General features: G+C 59.4%; 2 protein-coding genes across 7 annotated transcripts in view; both read right to left on the minus strand.

Moving 5' to 3' along the window:
• Positions 1-1112: 1112 nt before the first annotated feature.
• UCN2 (urocortin 2) lies at positions 1113-1873 on the minus strand. Its single transcript, XM_027098730.1, has one exon. It carries the CDS (start codon positions 1468-1470, stop codon positions 1132-1134), a length of 339 nt encoding a protein of 112 aa, XP_026954531.1. The 5' UTR covers positions 1471-1873; the 3' UTR covers positions 1113-1131.
• An 841-nt stretch (positions 1874-2714) lies between these two features.
• Positions 2715-12980, minus strand: part of COL7A1 (collagen type VII alpha 1 chain) — a 31914-nt gene continuing 21648 nt past the window's right edge. For 3 of the 6 annotated variants that reach the window (XM_027098818.1, XM_027098816.1, XM_027098813.1), the window contains 37 exons: positions 12828-12872; positions 12578-12610; positions 12438-12500; positions 12312-12347; positions 12152-12232; positions 11944-12012; positions 11766-11801; positions 11644-11685; positions 11444-11488; positions 11310-11354; positions 10745-10780; positions 10602-10661; positions 10353-10460; positions 10102-10173; positions 9912-9947; positions 9636-9695; positions 9469-9513; positions 9202-9237; positions 9059-9094; positions 8928-8984; positions 8720-8791; positions 8091-8162; positions 7812-7847; positions 7441-7521; positions 7138-7191; positions 6996-7049; positions 6859-6921; positions 5783-5845; positions 5562-5678; positions 5300-5377; positions 5149-5202; positions 4930-4978; positions 4217-4249; positions 3982-4068; positions 3665-3775; positions 3379-3582; positions 2715-3068 (listed from right to left, as the gene is read on the minus strand). In XM_027098818.1, coding sequence (XP_026954619.1) covers positions 3043-3068; positions 3379-3582; positions 3665-3775; positions 3982-4068; positions 4217-4249; positions 4930-4978; positions 5149-5202; positions 5300-5377; positions 5562-5678; positions 5783-5845; positions 6859-6921; positions 6996-7049; positions 7138-7191; positions 7441-7521; positions 7812-7847; positions 8091-8162; positions 8720-8791; positions 8928-8984; positions 9059-9094; positions 9202-9237; positions 9469-9513; positions 9636-9695; positions 9912-9947; positions 10102-10173; positions 10353-10460; positions 10602-10661; positions 10745-10780; positions 11310-11354; positions 11444-11488; positions 11644-11685; positions 11766-11801; positions 11944-12012; positions 12152-12232; positions 12312-12347; positions 12438-12500; positions 12578-12610; positions 12828-12872 — 2295 coding nt within the window. In that variant the 3' untranslated portion in view covers positions 2715-3042. Of the gene's footprint in view, positions 3069-3378; positions 3583-3664; positions 3776-3981; positions 4069-4216; positions 4250-4929; positions 4979-5148; positions 5203-5299; positions 5378-5561; positions 5679-5782; positions 5846-6858; positions 6922-6995; positions 7050-7137; positions 7192-7440; positions 7522-7811; positions 7848-8074; positions 8163-8719; positions 8792-8927; positions 8985-9058; positions 9095-9201; positions 9238-9468; positions 9514-9635; positions 9696-9911; positions 9948-10101; positions 10174-10352; positions 10461-10601; positions 10662-10744; positions 10781-11309; positions 11355-11443; positions 11489-11643; positions 11686-11765; positions 11802-11943; positions 12013-12151; positions 12233-12311; positions 12348-12437; positions 12501-12577; positions 12611-12827; positions 12873-12980 lie in introns of those variants that run through there. The other 3 variants (XM_027098815.1, XM_027098817.1, XM_027098819.1) reach the window with 3 other exon arrangements.

A 12980-nucleotide genomic window follows, 5' to 3' on the forward strand; every position in this document is an offset into this window, starting at 1 on the left:
AGGAGTGGGGAAAGGAGCAGTGTAGCCAGCTATGACTCCGCCCTCGTGTGTCACTGCCTGGGTGCACACGACTGTGTGATCCTTGTTTATCCCATTCTCCGGTCACTACATGTATTGAGCGCTTTCTGCGTGCCAGAACCTTCATGTACATTACATCACTCAGTGCTCACAAGAAGCTTGGTGGCATCACTCTGCTTTACAGAGGAGAAAACAGGCTTGGAAAGGTGAGGAGGTTTGCTCAAGACAATTCGATGAAGGAGGGGCAGTTGGGCCAGAGCCCCAGCAGCCTGAGCTCCCTCTCCCCTGAGCCATGTGTATCCAAGGGCAGAGGCTGGGTATGCAGGGGTGTGGGTAAGACAGTGCCTGGCTATGTGTTGAGCGTGCTTCATGTAGGTTTGGGGGACAAGCTCCTGTTCCTCCCAGCTCCCTCATATGGCCTCACCTTGCTCACACGTACTCACAGCTGTTAGATACACAGAGATGCAGCCACACATGCGTGCACACCCCCCCACCCACACACACACACACAGGGCAAGGCTGCCACGGCCACAGACCTCCCACGTACGACCATCTCACTCTGCCTAGAGATGCCCCTGATAGCCCCATCCATCTGGGGTGGGTGCTGTCTCATGCATGTGACCCTCCGCCAGCATTTCTCTGTGTGGTGACCTGTGGGAGGACAGGGCAGACCTGTGGGTCTGGTCTTAGGTGGGCTGGTCTCCGATGCAGTGATGGTCTCTTGTGTTGAGGTGCCTGAAAGTGGCCTTACAGTGACCACATGTGATGGTGTCCAGATGCTCTGTGACTGGACACAAGTGGGACCCAGACATGATAAGACTCCATGCGGTAGTGACCTTCAATGGTAGTGTCCAAGCTGTCCAGACATACTGTAAGCCTGTGGGGCTCCTAGGAGTGGCAAGACTCCACTTGGCACCCTGACACAGCAACATCCAGGCTGTCCAGACACACTGTGACTCTGTGAGGCACTCTGATATGACACCACATGGCAGTGACCCCACGTGGCGGAGTCCTGATGCACCGTGCCCAGATGTAGCACCGTCCAGCTCTGCCGCTGCCTTGCAGGTCTCCCCATCCACACTGGCTCCATCATTGTGATCCCCTCCCTCAGGCTCAGCGGCGGCCAACATGGGCCAGGATGTGGGTATTGGCAGCAGCTTGCTCCCTCACTGCCCTGGCCCGGGCCTGCTCCAGTAAGATCTGCAGGAGGCCAAGGGGGACATCCAGCGAGAGGGTGATGCGGGGGCCAGGGCAGGGGCCAGGGCCGGGGCGGCCCCAAGCAGTGGAGGGGCCTGTGGTGCTGGCTGAAAGGCTCTCCGAGGTCACAGGGTGGGGAGTGGCCTGGGGAAAGTTCTGAGGGAGAAGCTGGAAGCCTGGGATAGGGGTTGCTGGGACAAGCAGAGTCCTGCCCAATGTCAGGACCATCAGCACCAGCAGAGCCCACCTGGTCATCGTGTGGTCAGGCTGCGAGGAGAAAACAGGTTCAGGGCAGGGGCCCTGGTCAGCTATGGCCCATAGACAGAGACAGATGGGGAAAGCAGAGAGACAGAGAGCGGCCAGGCCAGGGACAGAGAGAGACAGAAACAGAGATGAAGGAACAAGAAGAGAGCCAGAGTGAGACAGAGATAACAGACAGAGCCAGGCAGAGAAGGGGTCAGAGGGACAGAAAGAGTGAGAGAGTGGGAGAGACAGAGATAGACAAAGTGATGGAGAAACCCAGAGACAGAGAGCCACAGGTACATCTAGATATGGATATATTTTATAGAGAGAGAGATGGGGGGGAGGGAGGAAGAACAAGAAGAAGAAGAAGAAAGGGAGGGAGGGAGGAGAGAGGGAGAGGGAGAAAGAGATGGAAATGAATGAGAGGGAGGCGGAGCAAATGGAGAGTGGAAGAAAAAAGAGACAGAGGGCTTCCCTGGTGGCGCAGTGGTTGAGAGTCTGCCTGCCGATGCAGGGGACACGGGTTCATGCCCCGGTCTGGGAAGATCCCATGTGCCGCGGAGCGGCTGGGCCCATGAGCCATGGCCGCTGAGCCTGTGCGTCCGGAGCCTGTGCTCTGCAATGGGAGAGGCCACAACAGTGAGAGGCCCGCGTACCGCAAAAAACAAACAAACAAAAAAAAAGAGACAGAAACTGCCCCAGAGACAGTGTGATGGAAATAAGGATGCAAAGAGAGAGAAACACAGAGGGACCAAAGGGGAGCCTGAGGTCTGAGCGAGAAAGCTTGTAGTAGATCCAGGGCAAAGAAAGGCAGGAATGGGGGTCCTTGAGGCAGAGAAGCAGCCAGAGATCCCAGGGCGCCTCAGGTTCAGAGACCTCCACTGACCCAAATCCCAGATCCATTCAACCCCAAAGGCCCTGCCCACCCACCTTGACCCCAGTCCTACCAGTAGCAGTCTCCTCTAGGGTTAGCTAGGGCCAGGCAGTGCTGTGCTGTGGTCTGCCTCTCTGCCCTCTTCAGGGCCCATTTATCTCCCTCAGCCCCTGGGCTGACACTGGGCCCTGTCTCCTGGCTTGAGGCAGCCCCCCACCTATGATTCATCCCCTCCTGGGGAGCAGTGAGAACATATCCTCGGCCCCTACCCTGTCTTCTTTCGGGGGACAAGTTGGAGACTGAGGGTCACAGGACAGTGACCACGGCTGGACAGTGGTACTGCCCCCCTGACACCCACACCTCCCCAAACAGTCACAACAGGGGCCTTTAAACAGCAGCTTTAATGCCCCCCAGAATCAGCACCATGTCATCACAGGCTTGGGCCAAGGGGCAGGTCAGATGCGGTCAGATTCAGTCACATCCGCTCACTGCCCACAGCCATCCCCACACTGAGTCATCTGCCGGGGTGGCAGGAGCCACAATGGGGGTTTATCCACAGGGGGGAAGGCTAGACCCATGGAACAAGTCACTGAAATTAACGGACACGCTCATGCACGCTCACGTGCATGCAGGCCTCTAGCACCAAGGGGAGGGACAGCAGGGTCCAGCTGAGACACCGACTCCTCCAGGGGATGCTGAACTTCAGCTCATCATCTGCCTAAGCTCCCGGCAGCACCTGGGTGGGGCAGGCTGGGTTCAGCCATCTGACCTTACCCATCCCATCAGCCACAGAGAATGGGGAAGATGGGGGCATAGGGTGTGGAGGCTCTCCTGCAGAGAGGGATGCTCACTCAGGTCTTTAAGGGAGGGAGCACTGAGGGGGGCCATGCTGGGGACTCCACATAGAGCTGGGGTTCTCTACTCAGCTCTTTGGTCTGGGGGGGGTCTGTCCCAGGTCCCCCAGTCTGAGGGGGCTTCTGACCCAGGACCCTGACCCTGGACATGATCTGGGTAGGCCCCTAATGGGATGGGAGGTACGCCCATACCTGTCCCCTGGCTCTGAGCCACCCGGGGTGGGCAGCGGCGCTCACAGGCCTCACGGGTCCCAAAACGGTTGGCATTCCCTCCACAGCCACCATAGACAAAGGGGTGACAGGCCTCCGTACCACCTGCCACAGCCCGATGATACCAGCGCAGGGTGTAGGCAGTACAGGAGCCCTCGTCCAGTGGAAGCGAGCAGGGGTCCGGGGCTGATGGAGGTCAGAGAGGTCAGCAGGGATGGGCTCTGTCTGCCCCTCCCCCAATCCCTCTGGGCCCAGCCCCCTTTCTCACCATCGCCATCCCAAGGAGCCTCAGGGTCCTGGTATTCCTCCACGGAATACTCAGAGTATTCGTACTCATCATCCTCAGGGGGCACCTGGCCTGCACGCATGGTGGGGTGTGCTGTGAGCAGGGCCCCAGTAGGGCCGGGTTCATGCTGCCCAACCCTGACCCTTGGATGGGGTGGGCAGCACTGGTCTCCCACGTGTACACAAGAGCGTTCCCTGAATGTGGACCCTACATGCATGGCGTGGGACCTGCACACGTGAGCAGCCCCGTGTGTGTCTGTTCTCCCACCCGACAAGCCCCACGGCTCCAGCCGTCCTCACCTTCCTCCTCTGCATGGGAGACGCGGAGAATGGGCACGGCGTGGAGCTGGGGGCCAGCGGTGTCTGCAGCGTAACTAGGGAGGGGTCCTAGAGCCAGAAGCAGGGGCACAGGGCTCTGGGGTCAGCATGGTGGCCACCCCAGCCAAGCCCCTGCTGCGAGGACCCAGGTGATGGGCACAGCAGGGCCTGGGGTGAGGAAAGTTCCGGGAGCAGAAAATACCAGAAAACTACTCACGTGATCCAGATGTGATAAACTGGCCCTGGCAGGCTGGAGGGGGCAGAGAGGGGGCAGGGAGAGAGACAATAACAGAGCAGGAGACAAAGATGGAAAGAGGCAGGGAGAGAGACGCACACGGGGGCAGAGACATACAGAGAGGGACAGCAGGAGAGAGTGACAGACAGGAGAGAGAGGAAGGGAAGCAGATGCAGAGAGAGAGAAAGAGAAAGAAAGGAAGGGGAGAAGCAAACAGAGGGCGAGAGTGAAGTTGGGAACAGGCCAACAAAGGGCAAGAGAGAGAGGGAGAGACAGCCAGTCAGGAGCCGCAGGCATGGAGACAGAGGGAAAGCAGCCACAGAGAGAGGCGGAAGGAGACCAGCTTCACTCTCTGATGCCCCCCAGGGCCACCAGAGCCCTCCACCCACACCCTGGCTCCACGTCAGGCCCTGAGGAACTGGCTCTGCTCACACCTCCACCCCCTCCACACGCCACCATCCTGGGCACCCAGGAACACTACGAGTCCCTCCACCTCTGCCTGGGTCTCCATTTGGGGAAGTCCTGTCAGCATGTCTGTCCTGAAACACCTGTGTGCTTTTTGTATCCATCTGTCTCCACCCATCTCCTTGACTGCTTGCCCCTTGGAAGTTCTAGGGATGCTGCCTGCCCCTGTCTAGGGGTACGGGGATGGAGTGGAGTGGTACCCAAGAGACTGTGGGCTGAGCCCCACTCACCGCAATGCTGAATCATCTCCTGACGCACAAGGCCCCGAATGTCATCCTCCTAGGAGCCCAAGACCACAAGGGTCATGAAGAACCAATGGATCACAGAAGGACAAAGGGTACATGATGCAGGGATCATGGAGGGACAGCGCTGAGTCAGGGTCCAGGGTCCAGGGGGTCGGGGGTTGGGTGCAGGAGGCAGAGCCCACAACCCCCATACCCCACACTCACTGTCAGTGCAGCTTCTCCCTTCTCGCCGCGGGGCCCCACAGGTCCTGGCTGCCCCTATGTGCAATGGATAGGACCAGGCTGTGACCTCTGATCTCACGGACACCAGAGGTCACCCCAACCTTTGACCCCAAGCCTAGGAATCCCCACTCACCTGCTCCCCTCTCTCTCCTGGGGTTCCAGGGACCCCAGGGGCCCCCACCACACTCTCTCCAGGGGGACCTCGTTCACCCTGTCAGACAGGACCAAGTAAGCAGGGTCAGAGGCAGTGGGGGTCAGAAGTAGGACAAATTGGGGTCATAAGTTCAGAGGTTGGGGCAAAGATATTGGGGTAATGGGTTGCAGAGCTAGAGGTCAATGAGGTGTGAAGGGTCAGTGAGGCTCAGGGGTCTGGAATCAGAGTCAGAGCCCCTCACCTTCTGGCCCTGAAGTCCTTCGGGGCCTTTGGGACCAATACTGCCAGGTGGCCCGGGGGGACCACTAGAGCCATCACTGCCCCTGGGACCTGGGAAGCCCCCAGTTCCTGGAGGCCCCTGAGGAGAGATAGGTCAGGGTCAGTGATGAGAGCTTCCAAAGATGGACCCACTTCCAGAGAGTACAATCTCCTCAATTCACCGTGACCTTAGCCTCAACTTACCCGCTCCCCTTTCTCGCCCTGGTCACCCTTGGGTCCTGGCTGCCCATCAAAACCGCGGTCACCCTGGGAACAGAAAGAAGCATGAGAGTCCCTCTGCCTTGGCCTACCTCAGCTCAACCCCCATAAGCCCCCAGGCCCAATGGCCATAACCTCAAGTACCTGTGGCCCTACCAGTCGAAGACCCTCAATCTGCCATGATCCCCATGACCCTGAGCCCCCTGTGATGCCCCCTGCCCTGACTCCACCTTTTTCCCCTACACTGACACTCCAGCCTCCCCACTGACCTCCACCCACCGTAACCCCTTAGCCCTGAGGCATGTGCTGCTCCACCTCCCATCCCTTAATCCTAAATGTGCATTGTGGGGACTTCCTTGGCAGTCCAGTGGTTAAGACTCCACGCTTCGGAATTTCCCTGGTGGTCCAGTGGTAAAGGATCCGCCTTATGATGCAGGGGACGTGGGTTTGATCCCTGGTCAGGGAACTAAGATCCCACATGCTGCGGGGCAACTAAGCCCATGCGCCACAACTACTGAGCTCACGCGCCTCAACTAGAGAGACTGCGTGCCACAAACTACAGAGCCCACGCGCCCTGGAGCCTGCGTGCCACAACTAGAGAAGAGAAAACCCGCATGACACAGCTAGAGAGAAGCCCATGCACCGCAACGAAGAGCCTGCACACTGCAACGAAAGATCCCACGTGCCTCAATGAAGATCCCACGTGCCGCAACTAAGACCCGACGCAGCCAAAGAGAAATAAAAATAAAATAAAGAAATAATAAATCAATCTTTAAAAAAAAAAAAAAGACTCTGTGCTGCCACTGAGGGGGCACGGATTCAATCCTTGGTCGGGGAACTAAGATCCCGCATGCCACACAGTGCGGCCAAAGAAAAAATAAAAAAGCACATTGTGACCCCAACCCACCCTGAAACCTTAAGACCAGCCCCACTCCACCCCCCAATGTCCCAACCTTTCACGACCCAAAACCTTCCTTGACCCAAAACCTACACGACCCAACCGTGCCCTTCCCTGCCCAATCCTAAACCCCCAATGTCCACTGTTGAGAGAGACCCCATACCTTGGGACCGATCAGGCCCTCCTTCCCAGGGGCCCCTGACTGGCCTGGAACACCCGGCTCCCCCTGGACAAGAGAAGACATTAGTTAGGCCCTGGCCCACCCATCCACTCCTCATTCTGGGGGTGCCCCACTCTCACCAACTCTCCTTTGCGTCCTGCCAGCCCTGGGCGGCCCGGGGGACCAGCTTCTCCCTGCAGGGATCAGGTGGAGGGATCAGCCTTAGGCCCCAGGCCGCACAGCCCCCCACATCCCCACGCATATGCCCCATCACCCCTGTACCTTATCTCCCTTCTCTCCATCAAGGCCACAGGCTCCCTTAGCCCCCTGTTCGCCCTGCGGGAGAAAAGAAGTGAAAAATGACTTCCAGATACCTCACCCTGTAACCCCTTGACGCTGAAACTACTCTCCAAACTGGCCTTAGATACTCCAACCTCTGACCTTCCAACCTCTAACCTAACACCTCACCTTCAACCCCAGATACCCCCACATCTGACCCCAAATACCTGACCTCTGACCCCAGATACCTCACCCTCCAACATCAGGTCCTCCTGATTAGGGGGAAAAAAGCAGTCCCCTTCTCACCTTGAGGCCCCGGGGACCCATGAAGCCAACATCTCCTTTGTCTCCTCGGACACCAGGGGCTCCGTCTTTTCCTCGGGATCCCTGGGGGGAAAGGGGTCAATGTGAGGCCAGGGGAGGTCAGTGAGGGATCAAAGGGAATCACTTTGGATGTAATGGACAAGGAACACCATAGGGGTGAGAATCATCATTAGGGGCCAGAGCCACTGGAAGGGCAGGGTTTTCCATGGGGATGAGGGTCACCATGGGCAGGGGTCACTATGTGGGTGGAACCATCATGGGGGCTACTGTGAAGGTAGGGGTCCCTGGACAACATGAGAGTACTGGTTCACTGTAAGGTCAAAGGCCACTACATGGGCGTGGGGGCATCTTACCGGCTCACCAGGGATCCCTGCAGCACCAGGCTCACCCTGCGGGAAACACAGATGGGGGAGGGCAGCCCTTCAGTGTGACTGTCCCCTATACTGGCCTGTCTGCTGCACATGCAGCCACTCGGTGACTGCAGCCAGGGCCCAGGCTGCACAAGGAGCCCGTGTGAGCACATATGGGGCCAACAGCGAGGGAGGCAGGAAACCCTCCAATGCTCAGAGGACACCCCTGGGACAGGGGTGTGTGATGCATGGCTCTGGGTCTGTACCTGGGGCGGGACTTGCCTTGGGTCCTGTGAGTCCACGCACTCCCAGCAACCCGGCTGAGCCCTTGTCTCCAGGCTGCCCCTTGGCGCCCTGTGGGAGTGACCAGGAGAGGGACACAATCAGGACCAGACCAGGCTGCATGCTCAGAGAATGACTGGAACCTGCTGGCTGAGGTGGAGCTGGCCAGTGCTGCTCCCACGCACTTCCCCATGGCCCCTTCCCTTCCAGCCCACGCCCCAGCAGGGTGGAGCTGGGGACTGTGGCTGGTGGGGTGGCTCATTTCTCACCCCAGGACCCCCAGATTCCTGCCACTCCTCTTACCACTGGGCCCCTACCCTTACCCCTACCTGGAGTACCCCTAACAGCCAAGGAGCCCCCTTCCCATTCCCACAGGCACTCTCATAGAGCCACAGTCCACACACTCCCCTTCTCACCTCCTATCCAGGCCCTTGGGCCCCCCCATAGAGCCCCCATCCTCTCAGCCACCCCACAGAGTTGCTACAGCTGACAGAACCCCCTCCCCTCTGACCCCCAGAAAGCCCCCTCCCATCCTCCCCTCCTGTCCTCACAGACCCTCCATGGAGCCCCCCAGCCTGTAGGACCCCCCTCCTCACCCTGTATAGAATATCCCAACCTCATCCCCATACCTTTTCTCCAGGGTCCCCACTGTCTCCCCGAGATCCTTTGTCACCATCTATGCCCCGAGGCCCTCGTTCACCCTGGTTCAGGGTCAGAAATCAGGGTCAGGGGCTAAAAGTCCCTTACCCTCTGAGGGTTTGAGCTCTCAGATCCCCTGGCCCAGCCCACACAGAAACCCCTCCCACACCCATCTGCACATGGACCAGACCCACTCACCAAGTCCCCCTTGGCACCTCGTGGCCCCGGAGGCCCCATAATCACAGCTGAGTCACCCTGAGTGGACAGGGGGCAGTCAGAGGAGTCAGGAGCACCCTTAGTCCCCTGCCCTCCCCCATGCACACACTCACCTTGTCACCCTTTAGCCCTGAGGTTCCAGTGTCACCCTATTGGGTGGAAGAGTGTGAGTCTCACCCAAATAGAGAAGCCCCAAATCCTGAGTTGCAAGATCCATCCCCACCCACACTCAGGGACCTCTTCCCCATATCCTTACCTTCTCCCCACGCTCCCCCCGGCTGCCTGGGGGACCCTGTATGAGAGAAGAAAATAGTGAGCTAAGGGAATTTGTGGGGACTACTGGGGAGAGAGGTCAGGGGGCAGGGGAGGACCGGGGGGCCTGGGGGAATGGGGGAGACAAAGGACCAGAGAGTAGCCAAGGAGAACCAGAGGGCTGCAGAAGGCTGCAGAGTGTCACAAGGGCACAGAGGGCACAGACAGGGGACTGAGTCACACCACTGGCTCTTTCCCCAGGGAGACCCACCACGAGTCCTCGGGGTCCCTCCAGGCCGGGGCGGCCATCTTCACCCTGGTTGGTGACAATAGATTCAGTGACTCGGTAAGTTGGAAACCGGAGGCGAGAACTGTGATGAAGGGAGTCCCAGGGTGGCTCCCTGGAATGGCCATGGCTGCAGAGCAGGACATACGTACCCGGACACCCGGCTCCCCACGCTCGCCTCGGGCCCCAGGCGGTCCTGCTCCAGTGTCTCCCTGGAGATCAACAGGACACCAGGGATCAGTGAGGGGAATTGGTGGAGGACAGAGGGTCATGGGAGGTCGGTGGAGGTTGGAGGGAGTGACAGGGGTCAGTGGAGATTGGAGAAGGTGACAGGGGTCAGTGGAGACTAGAGGGGGTGACAGGGGTTAGTGGAAGCTGGAGGGGGTGACAGGGGTGCAAGAGAGAGCCAGCAGCATTGTCCCATCTACCTTGTCTCCTTTGAGTCCAGGGGCCCCAGGCGCTCCCTGTGGGCAGAGTGAGGTGAGGCTTCTGTGCCCCTCAAAGGCACACACATATCTAGCCACACAGTGTGGCACAGTCCCCAGCCTAAGTCCCCACATGGACAGACTCCAACACACAGCCGTCAGAGACATGGGGCGTTGGGGCACTTCTACTCACCGCTAGCCCAAGGGGTCCACGTGGCCCCAAGGGACCTGGGGCTCCCTCTCTCCCTGGGGGGCCTGCCAGACCCTATAGTGAAAATGAGGTAAGAGAGGCGAAGGGTGACTTGGGAACCTTCCTCCCGTGCTGTCCTCCCAAAACCAGGAGCCCCCTTGGCAGGGTTGGGCCCCCTTCTCCTCCTCACCCAGTACCAGATTCAGAGGTCCTCAAGTCACCAAGTCCCCACGTGCAGCCCTCAGCACCCTTACCCGCTCTCCGCTGGGGCCCGGCTGACCCATCTCTCCTCGAGGGCCTGTCTGACCGGGGAACCCCACAATACCAGGAGCACCACGGGTGCCGGGGGGGCCCAAGTCTCCCTGCAACAAAAATAGCAAAGGGAGGAATGGCTCCAGCAGGACCCCTTCCCAGGACTAGCCCCAGAATACCTTCTTTCTCCCACCTCCAGGCCCCCTGCCCCACCTGCTGCCCCCACTACTAGTGATGGGGCATTGTTTTACCTTTAGACCTGGAGGACCAATTGGCCCAGGGGGCCCCTGGACCCCAACTCCTGGGTCACCCTTCAAGGGAAAGAAGAGTCAGATCAGGCTCAGGGAGTCTCAGGACCATGACCCCCAGCAGGGATGCTTTAGGGCACACATACCTTGTGACCTTTGAGTCCTGGAGCCCCTTTCTGACCCTAAAACAAAGTAAACAGCATTTGAGAGTAGGAACATGAACCCAGAGCTCAGGTATGGCCCCAAAACATTCCCACGGGAGCTCAGAGGTGACCACGGACATTTGGCACCAAGGACGTGAGTGCAGGTATGTGGGAGTGCAGACAGGAGCAGGAACTCAGACATGTCCCATCCCAGGGAGCTTAGACGTGACCACAGATATGAGCTCAGATACAGGAGCACAGACAAGGCGGGGAGAGGGGCAGCATCAATACATGACCAAGGAGAGGCCCACAAAAACTCCCATGTGTCCTGAGACCTGGGAGATCAGACAGGAGCACACGTGCTCAGACACAGGGAGGAACAGAAGACCTAGGACAGGCACGTGGAAGCCAGGAGGCGTGACCCCCGCATGCTCCCAGAGCAGGACCCTGAATGCTGGAATGTTCAGCCAGGGTCGGGTTCAGATGTGCCCACGCTCAGCAACGGTCCCTCACATCCACGACTGCACTCCTCAACCCAGACTCAGACTCGCCCAGACCCCAGACTCACATCTTCACCAGGATCTCCAGGCTCCCCGGCACGGCCGGCTTCACCCTGCATAGAAAGGGTGGCGAGGGTGTCTAGCCACCCAACCGTATCCCTCCCTGCCCAATGCACAGGCCCCGCGGCCAGGCCCACCTCACCTTCTGGCCTCGCGGCCCCGGCAGTCCTCGGTCACCTTTGGCTCCCTGTGGATACAGGGGTCAGGAGGACACATGGGTGTCAGGGGCACAGACAGCTGAGACTCAAAGAGGCAGCATGAGGCCCGGACCATGTGGGGCACATTATGGAAGGTGAGGGTCACAGGGGTGGAGGAACTATGCTGTGGAGGTTCCACACTCACCGGCTCTCCCACCAGGTCTTCAGCAAGGCCTCCAGGGGTGCCCTGATGAGGGAAAGGGGTCAGTGGGGTTCCTCAGCCCCTAACCCTTGTGCCCCCCAAACCAGGGCCTCCCACACACTCACCTTCTCTCCCTTTGCTCCAGGGGGCCCGACCACAGCCTGCAGGGAACTCCTGGTGAGTTACCTCGCCTCCTGCCACCTCCCCATCCCCACCCCGCCGTCCATATGGAAGGGACAAACTAGGCTTGGGAGTGAGGCAGAGGAGCTGATGCAGAAGGTGGCGGTCAGGATCAAAGATCACCTGTCCAGGGGTGCCCATGGGTCCAGGCTCTCCTTTAGGTCCGACAGGGCCAGGCAGACCTGGTGACCCCTATGGCAGAACGGTGGGTGGAACTCAGTGCCTCTCCACCCCCTGTCCCTGCTGCCCAGCCCTCCTCTTCCTTCAGGCACACGGCAGCTGGCACAGGCCCCATCACATGCCCACAGCGAGCTCCCCTCAGAACACACACCGGCACGCCAGGGGCTCCTCTGTCTCCGTCCTTCCCACTGGCACCATCACGACCTGGCACTCCCGGCTTCCCCGTCTCCCCCTGAGAAGGGAGAGCTCTGTCAGGGGCCTGCCCCCTGACTCCTGACCCCCGGAGTCCAGCCCTGATCCCCAGGACTCACCACTTGTCCAGGCAAACCTGGTGCCCCCTGAGGACCCTGAAGGAAACAAGTCAGATGTGAGAGGGACATGGAGAGCACGGGACCCAGAGGGCAGGGACATGCTATCTCTGCAGGGGCCTCACTCACCACAAGGCCTGAGGCGCCAGGGGGGCCAGGAAGTCCCACAGCTCCAGTGGGTCCAGGCAGGCCCTGGAGGAAGAAAAAGTTCAGGGCAGTGCCAACCCCACCCAGCTCCCTGTGACTAACCCATGGGCTGGGTCACTCACCCGTCCTGGTGGTCCTGTCTCTCCGGGCTCCCCCTGCCAAAACCCCAGAGACCGCATGACCCCACAGATGAATGAGAGGCCCTTCAGCCTCCATCCACAGCAAAGCCCACATGGACGGAGCACCTTGGTGCTCAGTCGCATTACAGGGCAGTGACATTCCCAGAGGTTGGCAGATGTTATCCTGGTGCAGACAGGCTGCTCCAAGCCACCACCTCCTTCCAGCCACACACACACACAAGCCTATACTCACCTTCAGGCCAGAAGGTCCCTGGGGTCCCGCAGGGCCAGCAAGACCCTAGAAAAAAGTATCAAGGGCAGGAAACTGGGGTCAGAGTTATCCACCTGGACTCATGGACTAACACAAACAAGTTATCCAACTGAGTCATCAGTGGGGACTGATGCC

The sequence above is a fragment of the Aethalodelphis obliquidens genome, unplaced genomic scaffold (assembly GCF_003676395.1).
Source record: "Aethalodelphis obliquidens isolate GAN/ISIS:26980383/991018 unplaced genomic scaffold, ASM367639v1 scaffold125, whole genome shotgun sequence".
NCBI classification, from domain to species: domain Eukaryota; kingdom Metazoa; phylum Chordata; class Mammalia; order Artiodactyla; family Delphinidae; genus Aethalodelphis; species Aethalodelphis obliquidens.

Bases quoted from the DNA above. Each gene is read 5' to 3' on its own strand.
- UCN2 (XM_027098730.1), bottom strand. From the start codon at position 1,470: ATGACCAGGTGGGCTCTGCTGGTGCTGATGGTCCTGACATTGGGCAGG.